We start from the raw sequence: 20,452 nt of genomic DNA, 5'->3' as shown, positions 1-20,452 counted from the left end.
TTGTGCACTGGTTCTCTAAACCGAACTGCTGAACACGCTCCATTATCCAAACATGCTCAATTATCCAAAGACACCTAAAGAACTAGGCCGACAGCTGCTCAGTGACAGCCCATTATAAAACCCAAACCAGACTGAGACGTAATGAAAACCTGAAAAAGGGCCACCTTTATGTGATCTTAGGTCTCCACACCAAGACCACATGTAACAAAAACTAGTACAGCATGATGATATTTATTTTTTTGTGGGGAACAGAGAGAAACTCTTAAGGCTCTTGAGAATTTCAATTTAATTTTTTTTTTTTTTGATTTCTGAATTATGAAGAACAGTGACTGGCTGGCAGGGGAATGCAGTGAAGGAAAACACAGCTATAAAAATGCCATTTTTAACCAACTGTTCACATTCACTTCAAATGTGTAGGTGTCCTGAGAGCCAAGCGTGTGCTTCTCTTGCTTGAGAATAATCGTCTGCTCTGCCAAGAGGCTCTTTCAGAGAGATGCGTCGTGAGGTAGCACCATTCGTTCCCAGCGATATCTGATGTGTCAGTGCATGAGAAGCCCACGTGAGGGCTGAAGCTGGCAAAGAAAGCAGACACGTGAGCCTCCTTAAAAGTTCATGCTCAAAGTCTCTGTTGGAGAGTCAGAAGTTCTCTTGAGGCTCACACGCTGATCAACATTAATAAAGGGTGTAGTTCAGTCATGAGATACGGATATTGCTGCTTTACCTTATAAATCAACCTTCTTCAGGTGGATTGCTGTGCAGCATTTGACAATATAAACACTCACTTTGTCTCATTTGTTTGTTCACAGCCAGCGAAAACTGCCATGACTTCCACCCGATGTTTTTCACCCACGACCGCTCATTTGAGGAGTTCTTTTGCATCTGTATCCAACTACTCAACAAAACCTGGAAAGAGATGAGAGCCACTTCTGAAGACTTCAATAAGGTAAGAGCAACCCTTTTGATTGAGACTCCGCACCTGTGTCTAACTCAACATCAGTCACCCTTTACCTTACTTTGTTTTGCTCGATCACTTTCTCTTGAGTTTTCGATGTTATTTTCTTTTCTTCCCCTCACATCTTCCTGGTCAACCAATATGGGTTCTTGATTTGCCGATGCTAGGGTTTCATGATAGCAAAGTTTTAGCAGTCAATACCATTATCCTTAAAACTTGATACCAGTTTCAGAACCATAGCATTATCTAATGTGCTAGTGAACACAGCCCTAAAATTTTGATGCATCTACACAGACATTTACATTGATTACAATTAGTTTATCAGCCAATCAAGCTTAGTTATCAGACAATTGGTCTATCACTATTTCACACTACTTGGAAAGGTAGGGCTTGGAAAGTTAGTCATTTGCTGGTGTAAATGATAGTTCCAGGCTCTTGGCAGAGGCTAACTTTTTTCCTGGTAAAAGAGGTGGATGAGATTTGTTAGGCTGTTGTCTGTGTAATTATGATAATCACACAGCAAACTTGTCCCAAAGTTGTAGCATAGGATAAAAGACCATCTTGTGTAAAGCTGTATATTTGAGCTTAATTAAGATTCATGGACATGAAAACTTATTTTTAAAATATCTCCTTGGAGCATGTCTCTCTGGACACTGATTAAATTCATCATCCTTTTGTTTTCTTATATGAGCAGGCAGCACATCTGAGAAAACCTGCTCGTTTTTGCCCCTCGTCTGTATTCCTGCCTCATTATAAATAGGCTTGCTGAAAATAGAGATAAAACTGCTGTTTAATCTGGTGATCAGAACTCCCAATTCTTTCTTTCTGACAGTGTGCACACTGCACACCTTTTTTTTTTTTTTTTTACTTTCCTGGAGGGATGAAAAGTTGCCATCGGACTGATTTGTTTCAGGTTCTTTTGATGGTAGCAAGAAGGTTGAGATGGTGAAATGCACAAATCAAAACTTTAGTCTTATCAAGCTCTTGTTTCATATGATTTGTGTATTAGTGATTCTTGCCTCTATTCCCTTTGAGCAAATTACAAATCAGTGGCTCTCTAACCATCAATTCTGACATGCATGGAGTAATAAGACCACCACTATCTTATCAATGGAACATCATCAGCAGAAAGACTGTTATTTCTTAAGTCATGGCAGTAGGAGTTCTCAGTCCTTTTTCTCTTTAGAGAAATAAAAATAAGTGTAACACCTAATCTCGACATCCATTGTATTTGCTTGTCGTGTGTGGACACAATCCTGAATGAAGAAGATTAGACTCACCTTTTTGTGGGAGCTTATTACAGACTTAAAGAGTAATAACTCTGTTTCATTGCTCAGATGTCACCTTCTCAAGCTGATTTAACTTTAGCTTTCTATAGTATCTTAAAGTTTTAAGAGACATTTGTTAATTACAGGTTGGTCTTGTATCCTTCCAGAATAAATAAATATCTCTTTAAGCCTTAAATGCTATAGAATACTCATTTTCAACAAAGAAGGATAAACTTTATAATACCTCCTCACTCTAGTTACTATAAGAATACATAATGATTCTAGCCAGTTTTCTCAGAGGAACCAAGCACAGCAGTGCTTTCCCCTAAAAAAAATTGTTGGAGGCAGCCTTTTTTTTTTTCTTTTTGTCTGCCTCGAGCTCATTCTTGTTGAGCTCTTAAAGCATGGCTTGATGCTTAAAAAAAAAAAAAAAAAAAAAAAAAAAAACACAACAAAAAATATATATATATGTATATATACTGTAGAAACAGCACGTTTCATACTGCATCAGTATATATATATATATATATATATATATATATATATATATATATATATATATATATATATATATATATATATATATACTGATGCAGTATGAAACGTGCCGTTTCTAGTGTTCTGTCATGCCACATCAAAGAGTGTGAAAACGGCATTTGAAAAAAGGGCATAATTTAAAAGATAAGATTTTGTTTTTATTATCAAACGTAACAATATATAAAACTGCCAGTTCCCATAAATTTCCACTCGTGCAGTGGTTAAAATAATGCTGTATTTGTACAATACATATGCGTACAAAACCAGAAAGACCCATAACGAAATTTTTTGGTAAGAATGCGTGTATTGTTACACTCGCAATATATATACACGCGTTCTGGCACTCCTGCACTGTAGATGTTATTTCGACTTTCAGTTGTTGTCTTTAGTCAAGTCCTCCATTTTGTGCTTTTGTCTTGGTGGGTCAAGTCAGACGTGCTTCAAAATGATTATGAGGCATCACTGTCATCATCGAGCATTGATGGGCCTCCACTGTTTTCAGATGACCGCACCTCAGCATTCTCTGCCTCTTATCACACATACATCACATTTTTTTACACACCTGCAATTTTTTTCCTCCCCCACTGTCATTCTCTCTCTCTCTCTCTCTCTCTCTTTCGCTCTCTTCATTATATGCCTGTCACATCCTGTAAATATTGTCTGTCCATCTGTGTGTATATGTGTGTGTGTGTGTGTGTGAGGTGTGTGAGACGAGAAGCGGGAGGCAGGTCTGCTCTCGACGATGCTCCTGGGGCAAAGCAAAAAAAAAATCTGACGGGTAGTGGTTTGCCTGTTTCCATGGCAACCACATTCTAATTACTCCTGCTCCCGCTTCTCCGCGACAGCATAGAACAGCTATTGTGTGCGTGTGTGTTTTGGTTCATAAACAGCTGTCTTCTCCACCCAATCAGCTCTGACGAAGGCAGCTATGACACCTGACTTAAAATGGCCACTTCGGTTCATCCAAGCGCAGTAGTAGTGATGTAGTGACTCTGTTTAAGCTAGCACAACCCCCACCCCTCCCCCTTCCAAGCTTTCCCTCTTCAGATTCCCTCCCTTGTATACAAACCATGTGATCTGTAATGCTGGAACGGCATTGGCTGAAGCAACCGTAGTGTCTGGCCAATCAGGCTCAAGCCCTGAAATGGACATAAACTGAGCTGCTTGGAGATGCTTTCAGACTTTAGAGTGCTGATGGGCATGAACGGCCAGACAAAAGCGACCCTTGGCTAAAGCTTGGTCTGTTTTCTTCTGCACACACACACACACACACAAAGCAACCCGGGAACCATCTGCCACCACTGTTTATTATTCTTCTGGGCATCCAATTGTCCCTGCACTTGGTCAGGGTTCATCTCTGCTACACTGGGTTGGACCAACGTGGAGCCACGCTCCCAAATATGGAGGTGACAATGGCATGTGAGTATTGCTGAAGAGACCGTGTCGGATGCATGGAGGAATGAAGATTATGGAGGGGCATTTGCAAATTTGCCTGGATGTTGTTGGGAAAGGAGAGATGAAACCGGTGCACACATGGGGCAGGCTTTGTGTGAGGCTGCTTGTAGTAATCAGGTTAGAGGCAGATTTCAGCTAATGATTAAAGAGGGAGCGATCCAGAGCGAGCGCTCCAACCTGCGCTCTCCTCCGTAGCCCAGCCCCTGCTTGGGTACTTATTATGAATGAGCGCTTTAATGTGTCGTTTCTCCATCAGTCGTTTCTCCGTTGCACATTGCCCTCCAGTCGCTCTCATTGATTTGTGGCTGTTTGTTAAGGTAGCATTATTTGTGCATGCATCCCACGTGTAGGAAGATCAACACTGTCTGTTTGGCTTTTTTTGTGTTACTGTTTTTACAGGAAAAGCTTGTATTGAGGTTTTGTTTCTTTTGTACACGGCCTTATCCTCTGTGCTTTCTTTGTTGCTTCAGTGTTCGCAGGATTGACCTTTTGTAGATCAAAAAAAAACAATAAATATCTCCCCACACTTTTGAATTCTGCAATGGGCTGTCAGCTAGCGCCTAACGTTGATTGATTACGGTAATATCACAGGGAGCTTTTTTTTTTTTCAAAGCATAATTCTGCAAGATTTCATAAAGTGAATGATGTCTCGAGGTTTTGGTTGGTCGTGCTCAGCATCCGCACCCAAGCCTCTGGTCCATTATTCCCTACTTCCCCTTGCAAAGCATAAAATAAAATGTTCTTTCCTTTCTTCATTCTTTCCCTCTTTCTTTATTCTCTTTATCTTTCCACATTCCCTTTCCTTCTTCCTTACGTCCGATCCTTCTTTATTCCCCCTTTCCCTTCTTTTTCTCCCCCTTTTGCCTTTCTTACTTTCTGTCCTTCTTCATTGCTTCCTTCACTTCTTTCCCATTATTTTCTTACTTCCCTACTTTCCTTTCCTTAATTTCCTTTCCTCTGCATTTTACCTTCCACACTTACATTTATTCTTTCTATCCTTCTTTCTTTTCATTTCCTTTCCTTTTCCTTTCCTTTCCTTTCCTTTCTTTTCCTTCTTTTTCTCGGTGTTTTTCTTTCTCGCACACAAAACCCGCACTACTCTACTCTATGAGCTGAGTCTCCTGAGACCTTAAGTGACCTTAATGCATTGCTCGCTTTCAGCATGCTTCATGCTGGCCCTTGGTGAAAGACTTACTCCTGTCTGCTCCTTTCAACGGTGTGGATATGTGGCTGGATCCCAAAAGAACTGAGTGCCACCTGCTAAAGAGTACTCCAGGACCTGGGAAATTTTGGGGATTCTTTTCAAGGACCTGTTATGCAATGTTTCCTTGTCAGAGAGCATTTGCATGTCTAGACTTTGCGCGATTGGCTTTCACCGCATCTGTGTGTCATTTTCTTTACATGGACAACAATTGGAGGCTACACACTTATGATGCAACCTAAAACAGGAGCCTGACAGATGTCATCACTCTACAGATGACTGCAGGTTGTATGGTCAAGCAGAGATTCTTAATATCCTGTTACACCAGCAGGGGCCAGGCCATGCCTCCCAACCCCTCAGTAAGCATACAGCAACCTGCTCCAAAACCCAATGTATCCCTACCCAGGTCAGAAAGAGCAGAAGAGATTCGATGGACCTACCTGCATTTGGTTTCACATTAAATTTGCTCCAGCTTTTTAATTTCCATCATCCTTTGATCTCTGAGCAGAGTCTTACCAGAGCATCTTATTGCATGCAAGACTGTATCTCTCTGTTTTGGCATGCATATGCATACACAGGTGTTTTTTCCTTTTTTACTCCACTTGTTATTCATTGGCTTACCCCCAGCATTTATAAAAAAAAAAAAAAAAAAAAAAGACTCCGGACTGTACTGCATCTAAATTCATCACATGGTCTTTGCGGTCAGTGTTTCCAGCAAATGATTTTTCCGTTAATGATATCTATTTGTTTTCTTTGAAGTAATGCCCATTTCTTTGATGTGAATCATTATTAACTGTTATGAAAATCGTTAAGGGGAGGAAATGGCATAATTAGCATGTCAATTGTGGAATGGATAAATGTCCTTTTTCCTTTTTGTGCCTGATTGCCCCATTGGGTCCACAGACCATAAAAAGCAAAGTGAATGTGAAAGAAGGATGACAGAGACAGGTGCAATATATGCTTTCCAGTCTCTATTGTAAATTTGTTTTCTGTTCCTTTCCATTTGAGAATTATTATTATTATTATTTGAATCATCTAAACCCTATTTGGGTGATTGACAGGTTGTAAATGATGATTATCAACTCATGCAGCTGTAGTAAAGATTTGAGTGTTGATGTGACATACTAGGCTAATTAAGCAGCTTTGACTTAGAATAAGTGTGCCATTCAGAAGGTTTTGGGTTTGATCCTAACACCATGTCCTAAGCAGATCTTTTCCATATTAATCAGAATTTTTGTCATAAATTGAGATAGATACACAACAAGCAATTGAATTCTGTTTTAGACCTGGTCTATTTCTGCAATGTCATGGCTAGAACATCAACATACACAGTTTGGCAATAATAATAGGTACGTACTTTGTACATTTTGGGGTTTTAAAATGGCCCAATGTTTGAATATCATGTTGGGTGACCTTTTTAGCCATACTGAAAGTGACAGTGAATAATTGAATTGAAATATGAATGTTAAAACTAAAGTCACAAGTGTGTGAACAGACAAGTGTATTCCATGACAAAGATTGCATCAGACACACAGTATGTTTATGTAATAATGTTAAATTTGCTGTGTGTATGTACTTATCCATTTTTGAGTGACTATGGTTTTTGATTTAATATGTTGCATCTTGTAGCCATGTCGTATTTGATATGGACAAACATATTGCAATCTTACCACATTGCGTCAGGTTAGGATTGGTTTAGTGTAAAGTTGGATCGCAGGATTTGGAAAGTCTGCTGAGACAATGATGTGGCTGTTGCCACTGTTCGCTTTAGCAATGCATGCAGAATGTTTTAATAAGGCAATTACCGTGTATATTATGCATCTAATTGCATACAAACTGTCAGGATCATAAATAAAAAGCATCCTTTTCTAGGCTTTGTTTACAGCAAAGATGCTCATAAACTTATATGTGATTCATCTTCTTAAATCAATAAAAAAACTCTTCTAATGCTACTGAATAATGGCCTTTGCATAATTACAGGTAGGAAATAAATACGACTATTAATTATGTGCTGGTTTGAAAAACAGAGAGGCATACATGTGAATTTATGATGGATAGCTGTGCAAAGGTATAATTAAAATAAGACATTAGTGATAAATCTCGCTTCCCTGACTAGGGGCAGAGTTTTGATTGGCTGTCTGGACGAGGGACGGGAGCAAACTGGTGTAGCTGCAAAAAGGTGCTGGTAAACCAACTAGTGGACCACTACATGTTGCTATGTAATGGCTTTTTTTTTGTTTTTTTTTGCAGTGCCTATGCACACTTAGGCCAGATAGACAGCTTTGAGCATTACACATCTTGATGCATAAGTATTGCAATCCATAAGCATTGCGTTAAGATGCAAGGTAAGATTGTAAATGGTGCACTTTTAACAAAACGCATGACTTTTAATGTTGGGTTAATTCCTTTTGTTTCTGTCTGTTTCTGTTTTTTTTTTTCACATTTGGATGTGCATTGGTTTTAGTTTATCGGATATACATTTATAAAGGGATATAAATCTATTTTATAGCACTTGGCCATAAGGGTCCTAAAATCTGGATTTGTTTACTTTTTTCTCAGTATAATCCAAGATGGCAGTATACAAAAATTGTGCCGGAATTTTATATTTCTTAGTGCCATAGCACAACTCTATTCATGGCATTTAACGGGACTGGCACGATCCCACAAGCCCACTCACTTTTTCAAAGATATTTCAGAAACACTTTAATATTAAGATGAATCCTTCATTTGTTGTGCTTGAGGGAAGCAATAGATTTGTCCAATGGCGTTGTAGCTTTGACGTCCAAAAGCATTAAATGAATACAGATGCCTTTAAGAGCATAATAACTGCGCTGATGTATCAGTTTAAATCAAAATATATAGTCTAATTCGGTAAAACAATCTTAGTCTTAAGAGCACTTTAAATTTTTCAACTCAAAGCACACAAACATGCACAAATACACACACATTCATTCTTCCCCACTGTATGTTACTGTATTATCTGCAGGCTGACACACAGTGGGCGAGTGTGTTCTGTGCATTTAGATGCATGGAAGAGGAGAGGCGAAGGAAAGACAATAAGGATGGCAGGGCAGTTGAAGACTCGCACACCTCCTTAGTGAGGCTGACACACTTAGTGCGTATGTCTAAAAACAGGTCCATTTCCGCTTTATTCACAAATATCACCACCCACCACATAAGTAGCTGAAATTCGACTGTTCCCCCATATCACATCATCTTCACGTATAAAAGGTCTGCTTCCATTTCAGCCATCACGACTTGATTTAAAGAGGCTGATAAAAGGAAGTGAGAGAGAGCCTTGGATTAATTAATTCTGAACCGTGAAAAATCAGCAAATGTGGCTCAGAAAATTGCTTCCCCCGCCATAAGGGGTTGTTTCGAGTGGAGACGTTCGCTTCTTCGTCCCCCACCTGCAGCTGTCAGAACCCCCTCCCCTTTAAACGCTACTGTGCTGTTTGAATGGAGCCATCTCGGTTTATTCCTCCAGCAATCACACCTCTCATTTTTCAAGCATGGACATATCAGCCTGGTGATTTGGGAGGGGGCCCTGACCGTGTCCCAGTCTTATCACTAATTAAACCTCATCTAATCCTGCTGCGGGAGCCAGCGGCACCTGCTTCTCTGGATGACTGGGATGAGTGAATAGCAACTAGACTCGGTTCCAGCTTCCCAACTCATCCCTCACTGTGCTCTCCAGCTAATCACAGCATATGATCTGTAGCCCAAGGCTTGGTGCGTACACCAACCCTCTGTTTGTTACCTTGAGCTGTGCGTTATTCAGGCATCAACGGTAAAGCTGCGGCTCTACGGCAGCTGGGCGTTTCTGTATCCGAGGATGAAGGAAAGCAGTCTGTTTTTGCTGCATATGGGTGAATTTTTGTGTCATAGTCCATTGCTGGCTGTCACTTCTATTTGTTTGCATTTGATTCTTCATCAAACAGCAATCACTCAGATATATAGTGATTTTTATCATTTCTTTTTTCATTATCTTTTCATGCAGCGTTCACTCTTTTTCTTGTCCAGTTTTAACATTTTTCCTCATTTATTTTGAAATGTATATGAAGCCTGTACTTTACCAGTAAAAATGTCTACAATACTAGGTGTAAGGTTTTTAAACCCATGATCAGAAGAAAAAAATGTTGTCTTTTTATGTCAATTATATTCACCTGTTTCTGTGTATGTGCTACAGGTGATGCAGGTGGTGAAGGAACAGATCACTCGTGCTCTCACGATCAAGCCTAACTCTCTGGATCAGTTTAAAAGTCGTCTGCAAAATCTGAGCTACACTGAGATCCTCAAATTACGCCAATCTGAGAGGATGAACCAGGAGGATTTCCAATCCCGGCCCATCCTGTGAGTCGCTGGAAACTCTTCAGTTAATGGAAGCACTCCGTTTTGGTCCATGTGTACTGCACCTGTGTCCCACTCATGACTGAAAACAAGCCTTTAAATGCAATTTCCACTGAAATTGCAATGGCAATAATGGCAATAAAGAAAACATTAGTTCATCATAACTCATTAAACTAAGAGGAGACTCCATTAAATAAATTACCCACTGCATTACAGTAGTGTCATTTGAGCTGGAATGTACAATCTCACAGAACATTCTGTAACATCCACATGTAATATAACAGCCAAATGGAAGTGTCCGTGTTGAACTTTCAGAGTTTGAGAAATGAAATGCTGAAAATATCACTCATGATTTCATGTTCTATCTATTGTTCGATCTAATCACTATAACAGGAATATCAATTTGTTTTCTGCTTGTTTTTTGACCATATTTTCCATTAGTTTAGTATTATTCAAAGGCATCTTTGAATAAAATAATGTTGAAAATACAAGGACCAGTTTTTGTAATCCCAGGCAAAATTATATGTAAAACAATTAATAAAAAACAGATAAGCCAATCTGTTATCACAGAATTACTTAATAACTAAACAACATTAGAGAGGCCTTTAAATGCTAATTAATATTCCGAAATTCTGCTTTAGATCTAAAGCAGCACATTCAATTTGACAGTAGCTTTAACAAAATTAGAAGTTTGTCTTTCTCCTACTGACTTGTAGTACAAAGAAATGTCTAAAGACCAAGTCTGTATGTGATTTTAGGAGTCGTTCTTTGTGTAAACTGCCAGTAAAGTGGGCTACTTCAAACTGCATTTGTGTGATCCTCTGATGTTTCTCCAGGGAGCTCAGGGAGAAAATCCAGCCGGAGATCATGGAGTTGATCAAACAGCAACGCCTCAATCGTTTGTGTGAGGGCACCTGCTTCAGGAAGATCAGCAGCCGAAGGAGACAGGGTAAGAAACACACACACACACAAACACACACTTGAACGTAAGGGTGAGAAAGTTAGTTTTTATATTTTTGGCACCATAGATTCAAAGCTGCCTCTTTCTTGTTAATCCAGGTTTCCGTCCAAACCAGCCACTATGAATAACACTACATTTTGTCTATGGCTTGATTTCTGTTTCTGAAGTTCAATAGCCCGAACACACACAAATATCCACTGAGATACAATCCCAACACCTGCGTACCATTAAACTTTGTCAAGCCTGAGACAGATTGTTTGTGGTGGTAGAAAAATATAGAATATTGCATAACAAATCCCTCAAGGAGGCTCATAAAAAGGATGCTGTTTGTGAACCAGCATAGAAATGAATGGAAATGCAAGCATGCAAACAATATAAATTTGTGCTCATTGTTCTGAACATGTTTATGTGGTGTAACAGCATTTTCATCTTCAGTTTCTTCTTACAATTTGCTTTATCGGTGGAATTTTGTCTGTTTAGTGCACAGTAAAAGAATTTTCCTCTTCAAAATGAATGCACTTTCAGCTGAACTGTTTCAAACGCATCAGCTCTGTGCGAGTATTAAGTTAACTGGAGCCTAGCATAGCTTTCTTGTACTCATCTTAAGTTTGTGAACTGATTGACTTAATGGGGTTATTCAGTTGTGGCTTTTATTGGTGACCACTACCGCACTCTTAAAACTAAAGGTTCTTTATTGGCATCAATGGTTCCACAAAGAACCTTTACCATCCATGGAACCTTTTCATTCCACAAAAGGTTCTTTACAATGGAAAAAGGTTCTATAGATCATTAAAATGTTCTTCACACTAAGAAAAAAAAAACTTAACTTAAAGGTTCTTTGGGAAACCAAAACTGGTTCTTCTATGGCATCGTTGTGAAAACCCCCTTTAGAAACCTTTATTTTTAAGAGTGTGGGCTACTTCTCATTTACAGAATTTTGATTGGATATCTTTATTGGTCATTTCTTGTTCTTCATTTGCATTTCAGTAATATCTTGGTATAGTAACTTAATAATAAAGTGTCTCACATGATAGCTTTTATCTTACTTAAACACTCTGAAATGTATACGTCCTATGAATATTTTTATGAGTGCTATTATTAAACCAACAGCATGATTTAGCAAGTGTGAAAAATAGCTTTGTCTGTTGCTGAGAGAGCGGAAGTATGAAGCCAATTTCAAACAAGCGCTGAGTGGTGGGAGTTATAAAGCTTACGCCGCAGATCGAAGAGTTGAAAGATCATCAAATATAATCTCGCTTTTTACTCGGGCTGGCTGAAGAGGAGGGCTGTCTGCTGAGCTCAGAGGGAGGCTTTATCAGTTAGCCTGGATAATTTAACACTCTTCACACTTCTACAGGATTAGATGATTCTGAGACTAGACACCTTGTCTATCTTTTGCCATCCGTCTGCCTGCCTCTCGCTTTCTTCTTTTCTCTCTCTTAGGGTCCCCACTTTCTCACTGAATCTCTTATTCTTGCTTTTTCTCTTCTTTTATTCATTTGAGATTTTTCACACTTTGCCTGTTTCATTGCCATCATTTTCTTTTATTATGAACCTCACTGGTGTGAATGGAATTCTTTTTGCTCACAATCAACTATTCTATTATCTTCCAAAGGCTAGTGGCACTAAATATGACTTGCATGGCACCCTCTCATAATTTAAATTATGTACTAAATGTGATAAGTCATTATTTGCAAGTGGTTTATGTGCCTTATGTTGCCTCGGTGCGAAGAGATTAAGCAGAGTTAAGCTTTGGGCAGCAAAATTAAACTGTGAATACCAAGAATGCAGACAGAAAACCTCTTGTAAACAGAGTTGCAGTTAGAAAATTCAGGGTTGGGAATGTTGAAATTTTCTACTTCCAAATTCAAAGTATTCCAGGTAACTCAGAATTCCATTTGTTTTTTTTCACTTCCACTGAAAATAATTAAATAGAATGGCAATTGACCTTTGAGCATCATAGCGGTGGTTATTTTCAAGTACGAGGTGAGAAATTCTAAATTCCAAAATGTTTATGATGTTGGATTGGATAATTATGGTGGCTTCATGTGGCTGGTGATTCATGTGGGGAATCTCGTTCAATAATCAATGAATTATAGAACATATATCTTTAACCTGTATCTCCAGTAAGCCTATCAGTAGTTCAGTGACTCATTGTCAGTGTGTATGTGCCATATGAAATAGCATTGAATATTTACCTTAACCATGTCCAGGTTTATGGTATCCTGCAGAATACTGGTTATCTGTTTTTTTGTAGCAGAGATACGGGTTCTGTATTTAATTAATTGTTAACCCATAGTTAATAGGGTTGGGAATCGAAAATCAATTCCAATTTCAGAATTGGATACTTAAGGTCAGGAAATCAAAAACTTGTAAAATTAAAATTTCAATTCCACTTATCAATTCCTATGCATGTCTTTTCATTGTTATTGTTGGTGAAAAGGGGTTGTTAGAAATGTATTTGTCATTTGATCAAATTCAGACAATACCCAACCCAAATAGCAACCTTTGTGATAAAGTCATTTACTTGTCAGTCAAGTCTGAATCACATTTCAGTGGCTTGCTCCATGACATTCTGGTATGTTCTGCTCCCTAATACAATCTTTACAATGAGGTTCCCCACAGAAAGCACCAACCACATGAAGCCACCACAATTCAGGTATCATTAATCCCAAGATAACCCAATGTTGTAAGATTTCTTTTGTCCATGCACAACTAACCTTTTCAGCAAGCTTTTAAGGACTGGTCTCAGGCAACTGAAAGAAGTGCACCTGTGGCTGTTCACTGTGACGGGTGCTACATTGACATTTGTATTCCCTATTGTTCCCCCATAGCAGAGCTCTCTCTTCATGGTGTACAAATCGAGCGGTCCAGTTCCTACCTTGAATCTTAAGTATTACAGAGGTTGCCTGAGGCTTGGCTTTAAGAATAATGTTCAAATCTAATCCTGTGCCGTTAATTCTCTGAAACATTTTAGACTTTTGTTCTCTTTTTTTTTTGTGACTTTTTGGAAGACCTTTTCCAGCTTCAACCCTGGTTCAAAACACCTCAACTAGTTAATCAAACTCTTCAGGATTACAGGTTTAGATTTGGAGCCGACTGGAGCTAAACTCTGAGAGATCTAGTTAAATACTTTTTATCCTTGCTCCTGACTCTGCTTCCATACAGTGTCCATCTTAAGGTTATTGAGATTTTAAATTCTTGTAGGTTTCAGTGCATGTATGAAAGAGCACTGGAGCACATGCATCTCTTAAATAAAAATGACATCTACATCGTTCCCAGGTCTCTTGACTTGCGTATATCATCAATTAGAATAGAAAGTCAGCAAAGCATCTACAAAGGAAGCCTGTTTTTCATCTTGCATGTGGCATTGCATGCATATTAAACCATTCTGCACTTATCTGTTCTGACAACTCAGAATGGGCTCACAGATGGCTGTTGGCTGCAGTATCTGTTGGTTGTTCATCGCACATTTGTATTGGTGGATAAACAGACTATTGAGCTGGTTATTTAATAAGATACAGAAAGTGTGCAGTGATAAAGCGTTTTACTGCACACTCCTTATCTCTTTAGGTTTGTGTATATGCAGCCGGTGAAGTGCCACCCTGAAGGGCACTCTTTCATCCCACAGTGTTTTTTTATCCTGCCAAACTGCTATTCCCAGTAATTAGGATTTGGATTCAGGTACCAGGGTCGAGTGCCAGCCATGGCCTTCTAGGCTGTATGGGAGCGGTCCTGGCAGTGTCTACTTTCGGCGGGGCACAGGAAGCGTCAGGAACGGATTGGGAGACAATTTTCCAATCATGGCTTTGCCCAGTCTGCAAGGAAAGCCAAAGAATATTAAGCATTGTACTAGAATGAAAGACTCACCCACTGTTATGCTTCTTTACAGACAAGTTCTGGTACTGTCGACTGTCGCCCAATCATAAAGTCCTCCACTATGGGGATCTGGAGGAGAGCCCTCAGGGAGAGGTACCACATGATTCCCTACAGGACAAACGTGAGTACAGTCTGAATTCTGACCACGGTGTGGTGGCTTCACTTTATAAAGATGGGATTGAGACAGCCACAGCTTGACTTATTAATTTTTCTTTGCTCCCTGTGACAGTTCCTGTAGCTGATATCAAAGCTGTTGTCACTGGTAAAGACTGCCCACACATGAAGGAAAAGGGAGCTCTGAAGCAGAACAAGGTGAGTCCTTTTGTGCGTGCTTGATGACAGAGAGCAAAAAATGCTCTTGAGTATCAAAAGATCTAATTTTCCTTTGATGCACTGGTGCGTGGCTTGGTGACAAATGATGCATTAGTTATGCCTTGTAGCTCTGTGAGTAATGATCATCAGCTCACTTCAGTTTCAAAGTCACCCTTTCTTCTTCCCACCGAACAAAGCAGGCAATGTCAAATTTATCCCACGACTGTAAAAAATGACTACCTTTTGACGAAATTGATTAAAACTTGAGCATAGGATATCAAGCATACCTTGGATCTCCCCCCTAGTCCTGATGACAGACTCTAAAACTAATAATGTGCATCAATATTGTTTCTTTGTCTTTTCTTTAAGCAAGAATGATCTTAATAGGAATAGGAATTTGATTTGGAAAATCATTTCTCTCATCAACTGCAGAAGAAGAGACTCTTCTATTGTCTCTATTGTCTCTAATCTTCTCTCTGCACGGAATAGCAGGAAGGTTCTGTGGGCAGAATGTGAGCGGTCAGAAATGTTTGTCTGCTCTCATTTTGGATGTGATGATGTTGCTCTCATCCAATGATCCTTTAAGTCATTTGGATGATCCAATTTCATCTGCTGTTTTTTTTTTTTTTTTAGGTTAGATGACCCAGTTGATGTGAGGGCAGATTTTGTAAAAGCTGAGAAGCACAGCACCAATAATGCCTTTGGCAAACTCAATGTTTGCCACAAAATACATTCTTTTCTGTGCTTTGGTATCATCTTATTTACCATCCTAGACCAGTCTCTAGACAGGTCAGGTGGTCTGAAAAGTGTTAATAAGATCTGGGTTTTAGATATTTAGAACTGAACCTCTTCTTACTTTAAGTGGTGTCTTTACTTGCATGTCCATAATTTTGAAAGGGTTGTTACACAGTGCAGTTGCACTGGATACATTGCTTGAAAGCAACCCCATGTATTTTCAATGTTGTCAATGAGATTTAAGTATTTTTTTACTTCAAACATTGATGCACTTCCTGTGCTGTTCGTCCTACTGTTGTCTCTTGTTGCCCGGCAGGAGAGGCCCGTATACATACACACACACACACACGCACACCAGATTGGACCATCTGCTGTTGTAATATGTTCAGAGAAGATCTTCAAAAGGCACACAAACACAGCAGCCCCATTAGCATTTAACAGACGGTGTCAATTTTCTTTCCTTCTTTAGGAGTTGCTGGAGCTGGCTTTCTCTGTCCTCTACGAATCTGATGAGTATCTAAACTTCATTGCCCCTGACAAACATGAGGTGAGCAAATGCCAACCACAAGCTGTGAAGCTGTAGCTGTTGTCCCTCTTTGGTGTGATTTGGACTTTGCGCATGCTGTGGTTTAATGTCATGTTTTCTGGCCAATTTTCAGTACTGTGTGTGGACAGATGGGCTGAATGCACTGCTGGGGAAGGAGATGACCAGTGAGTTCACTCGCTCAGACATGGACACTCTTCTCAACATGGAGATGAAGCTCCGCCTCCTGGACCTGGAGAACATCCAAATCCCTGATGTTCCTCCCCCGATCCCCAAAGAGCCAAGCAATTATGACTTTGTTTATGACTGCAACTAATCTCCTTTCACTGGACTGACTGATTTTTCCTAAATGCATACTGGAAGAAGGACTTTTACAGAAAGTTACAGAAAAGAATAAACAGACATCTCTTTCCTGCTTAAACTTGGCTCTCTAGTGCGCCTCATCAAAATGGATTTGCTGAACTTAATGGACTTGGCTTGCACGGCCTATGAACCATCTGGTGTGGTTGAAGAACCACCACCACAAACTGGTCCTCAGGTCCTAAACCACCCTAGTCCCATTGCATCTCTTCGAATGGTTACATTCCTAAAATAGCCCACCTTCTCTGGTTTAAAAATGGTTATGTTTTAAGATTCTTTGTCCCATCATGATTTCTGGCTGTTCGGAGTGGGATGCTCCCTGTAGAGTGTGAAAGAAGTGTTAGGGGATTGTGGCATGTAGCACTCAGTGTAGTATGTTTTTCACTCCAACAAGCGGCAGCTATATTGCTAGCGAAGTCCAAGTTTGTTCTTAATGATTTCTCCAAATATCCCATTCATGCCTCTTCTACTGTAGACTGTTAAATTAAATAGGCAGCTTCATGCAAGAGGTTGCCTCTTTTGTCTTAAACCATACCTGCTTTGCGCATACATTGTTGTCATTGTCTGACTATAACGCAGGCATGTAGATATAGCTCTTTCCTTCACTTCACATCAACCAGACTCATGGCAGACTGCTGTAACATTCCAAAGCAATATTGAGCTTCTGTTTTTGTAAGCTGGTATAAACTTTTGTGATATTCGTGATTGCTGCCAAGTAGTCAGTATTATAAATTTAATTTTCAGGGCGGTCAAATTTCATTGGAACATTCTTTGTTAATTTAAGATTGTGGGTATTATGTTTTATGATTTTTTTTTTTTTTCACCCCTCATGTTTGTTATAGGTTTAAGTACGCAACATCCTGCTGTTTACATTAAAGATTGATTCCAGTTCAATTTTGTGTTTCATCATTTCTTCATTATGTGGTCTTTACATTACCTAATAATCTTTTGGTGTCCCTGCCTGGACGTTTACACTTATCCTGAAGACCTTGAGTAGTTGGTTTAAGTATGTTCAGAGATAAACTCTGCACACCTGATTTATATATATATATATATATATATATTGTGTATTGTATTTTTTGTGTAAAAGATTATTTATGATCATGTGGGAACCACTGTGAATGAGTAGTGGTATCCAGAAGAAGTCTATACCCTTGTGCCTCTCCTATTACACAACTAAGAAAGCGGATTGCTACCCACAAACACTAAGTGTTTAATAAAAAAACAAACCGTTTATTAACACTTTTACACTTACATATCGTCTGTTAAATTCTGGTTTTAAAAATGGCAGCAATTAGGCCTAAATTACTCTCTGCTGAGAGAAGAATGTTCCATGAATGTGTGCAGTTCTTCCATGGATTTAACCTGGACAGAGGGAGTAGTGGAAGGGTTAGATGGAAATCTTTTCAAGTTAATTAAATGGCCCTTATTTGTCAATTGGCAGATTTATTTGAAAGTCTGTGTCACGCAGCAGGTTCTGCAACACTAAAGATAATTCTTTGGAATGCTGGTGTTGTAGACAGAATTAAAAAAAGCTACTAACATTGATAAAGTAATATTATACATGGAAATGTCTTGTGAGAAGGGGCTGAAACTTAACCTAGATGTCTTTAAAAATGCCTGCTTGTGTATTTAACTTCATTATTATTAATAATAATCTATCAAGGACTGGCAATGGGCAGTGAACTATCATGGCAATTTAGGGGAAGCCTACTTTCACAGACAAGGACATGGTGTCATCAGAATATACACATGAGAATATTGTGAGAATAAATCAAAGTTGTCCCAAAACCAAAATGTTCTTGTCTTAGTGCAACAATAATTTTTTTTTTTTTTTTTGGTCCACTTAAAATGCTATCACTATTCACTTTTTCACTTTCACTGTTCTCAGTGGTTTTCAGATTTCTTCAGAAATCCTGTTCCAATTTGAAACGGACAACAAAATGCTTCAAGATTTGAACGTTATTCTTATACATGTATTTACACACTTATGATTTACCCACATCGTCAAAATGTCCTGTGGCCCGTACGGGGATCGAACCCGCGACCTTGGCGTTATTAGCACCACGCTCTAACCAACTGAGCTAACCGGCCTGTCGAGAATAAATTTTCATACTATCTATCGCATGGCGACAAGACCAATAAAAGCAATATTAAATTTGTAAATGTCCACATGACTCGTGCACTGTATTACAAGTCTTCTGAAATCACATATCAAAATAAAAGTCGGTATTTATTGATGTTCATGCTCTGACTGAAGTATCGTTTGTTAACTAAATTACTTGTGAACAAACAGCTCGTGTCTTTGCACCGCCGCGGAAGCATCTCTTAACTGTCGCGACTGAAACTGACGCAGACGCTCAAAGCACAATCATCTTCATTAAACGTCAGATAAACATATCTTTCCAGTGCTGATGCTGCGCACTCTCTTTGATCTTGAAAAATTAACTGATAATTAAATGCAGCCTTTGGTTTCATTGACGTGAACTTCGTTACATTTAAATATAGCGCGGGAATTTAAAATCGGATTTAACATCCGTTTTGCGTTGACACCCTTGTGGCCAAGTTTAAATGGAATCAGACAGATATCTGATCGATCAGCGAAAACGCATGAAATGACCAGGTGCAAACAACACCGACGCTTCTGGAGTTGAATTCACGTAAATAATTTACTGCCATCTAAAAGACATTCTGTAAAATATCTTAATTTACATTTTTTTTACAGGTTTGGACAGGGGCGTGTCTAGGGGGAGGCTGGGGGAGGCAATGCCTCCCCTAGGATAAGCCTTGCCTCCCCTGAGAAATTATCTGTCCCTCTGATGATAAATAAAAACTTAAAAGTGGATTGTTTAGTGCATATTTTTCCATTGCTTGCAGATGGGTCTGATCCAACAAAAATCCAGTTTGGCGCTGTTTGACAGTGCGCGCTTCGGGGGTACGCGCTCAGAAAAAGTGCATCATGTGAGAACAGAACGCTAATTGAAATGTTTACCTGGCAGAACTTTAAAGCAGTGGCGTGTCCAGAAGGGTGGCAAAAAAATGACATTTGCATCACAGTTAACTCATTCACATTTTTTTTGCATATGTCTAAATCCTTACTGGTTATTTAAACGTTTAATTCGTTCGTGTCCTTTTCTGACGTGCGGTTTTTCTGAGCACAAAGTGCGGCCCGAAAACGAAAAAGACCTTCGAACTGAGCCTGATGTGATTGCTAAGTTATGTTTTGTGCTAATACTGTCAAAACACACAAGGTTTATGTATATACTATGTTTAAAATGAAAGTAAACAACTGAAATAAACAGATGCATATATGAATATTAGAGGCGCTCAGGTCTTAAAGGGACAGTAGGCTACATGCTGCCGTGTGAATTAAAGGGATAGATCACCCTAAAATTTTATTTCTGTCATTGTTTATACACTCACATGTTGTCCAAAACCTATATTAACTTATTTCTTGTGCTGAAAGCAAAATATGATATTTTGAAAAATTAGGATAACCAAACAGTTGCTGGTCCACATTGACTTTTATAGTAGGGGGAAAATTACTGTGGAAGTCTCATTCAGATTTTTTTTCTTCACTATTTACATTTTTGGGTGAATTATATGTTAATGAAACAACAAACACACAGAGAAAAATCAATACTCTATACTCGTGACTGAAAAACTTTAATTCAGTTGCTTTAATAGGAATCAGTGTATATAGTTTTTATTTTTATATTTGTTCATTAATTTTTTTTAATGCTCCTGCTAAATACACCCCTTGTACCTGAAAATGAAGCACTTTATTTGTATAATATCTGTATTTGTAATGTATATCTTTGTTCTCATTTTTTTAATAACAAAGATAAAATAATGACAAAGATTTTAATCCATGCACTTTGGCCTAAATATCTGCCAC

At 38.9% G+C, this 20,452-nt stretch overlaps 1 protein-coding gene and 1 non-coding gene across 6 annotated transcripts in view; one reads left to right on the top strand and one right to left on the bottom strand.

Annotated features, from left to right (window-relative positions):
• Window positions 1-17,448, top strand: part of elmo1 (engulfment and cell motility 1 (ced-12 homolog, C. elegans)) — an 80,729-nt gene extending 63,281 nt beyond the window's left edge. For 4 of the 5 annotated variants that reach the window (XM_052583231.1, XM_052583228.1, XM_052583227.1 and 1 more), the window contains 7 exons: window positions 807-943; window positions 9,603-9,766; window positions 10,600-10,712; window positions 14,617-14,724; window positions 14,833-14,915; window positions 16,120-16,197; window positions 16,310-17,448. In XM_052583231.1, the coding sequence (XP_052439191.1) occupies window positions 807-943; window positions 9,603-9,766; window positions 10,600-10,712; window positions 14,617-14,724; window positions 14,833-14,915; window positions 16,120-16,197; window positions 16,310-16,510 (884 nt within the window). In that variant the 3' untranslated portion in view covers window positions 16,511-17,448. Of the gene's footprint in view, window positions 1-806; window positions 944-3,942; window positions 4,177-9,602; window positions 9,767-10,599; window positions 10,713-14,616; window positions 14,725-14,832; window positions 14,916-16,119; window positions 16,198-16,309 lie in introns of those variants that run through there. The other variant, XM_052583232.1, reaches the window with a different exon arrangement.
• A 1,126-nt stretch (window positions 17,449-18,574) lies between these two features.
• Window positions 18,575-18,648, bottom strand: trnai-aau (transfer RNA isoleucine (anticodon AAU)). Its single transcript has one exon. It is a non-coding gene; the product is annotated as a tRNA-Ile (tRNA).
• Window positions 18,649-20,452: the final 1,804 nt, after the last annotated feature.

Source organism: Carassius gibelio, chromosome B19 (assembly GCF_023724105.1).
Source record: "Carassius gibelio isolate Cgi1373 ecotype wild population from Czech Republic chromosome B19, carGib1.2-hapl.c, whole genome shotgun sequence".
Taxonomy (NCBI): Eukaryota; Metazoa; Chordata; class Actinopteri; order Cypriniformes; family Cyprinidae; genus Carassius; species Carassius gibelio.
The sequence above is the reverse complement of the archived record's forward strand: the minus strand, read 5'-3'. Positions and strand labels throughout refer to the sequence as shown.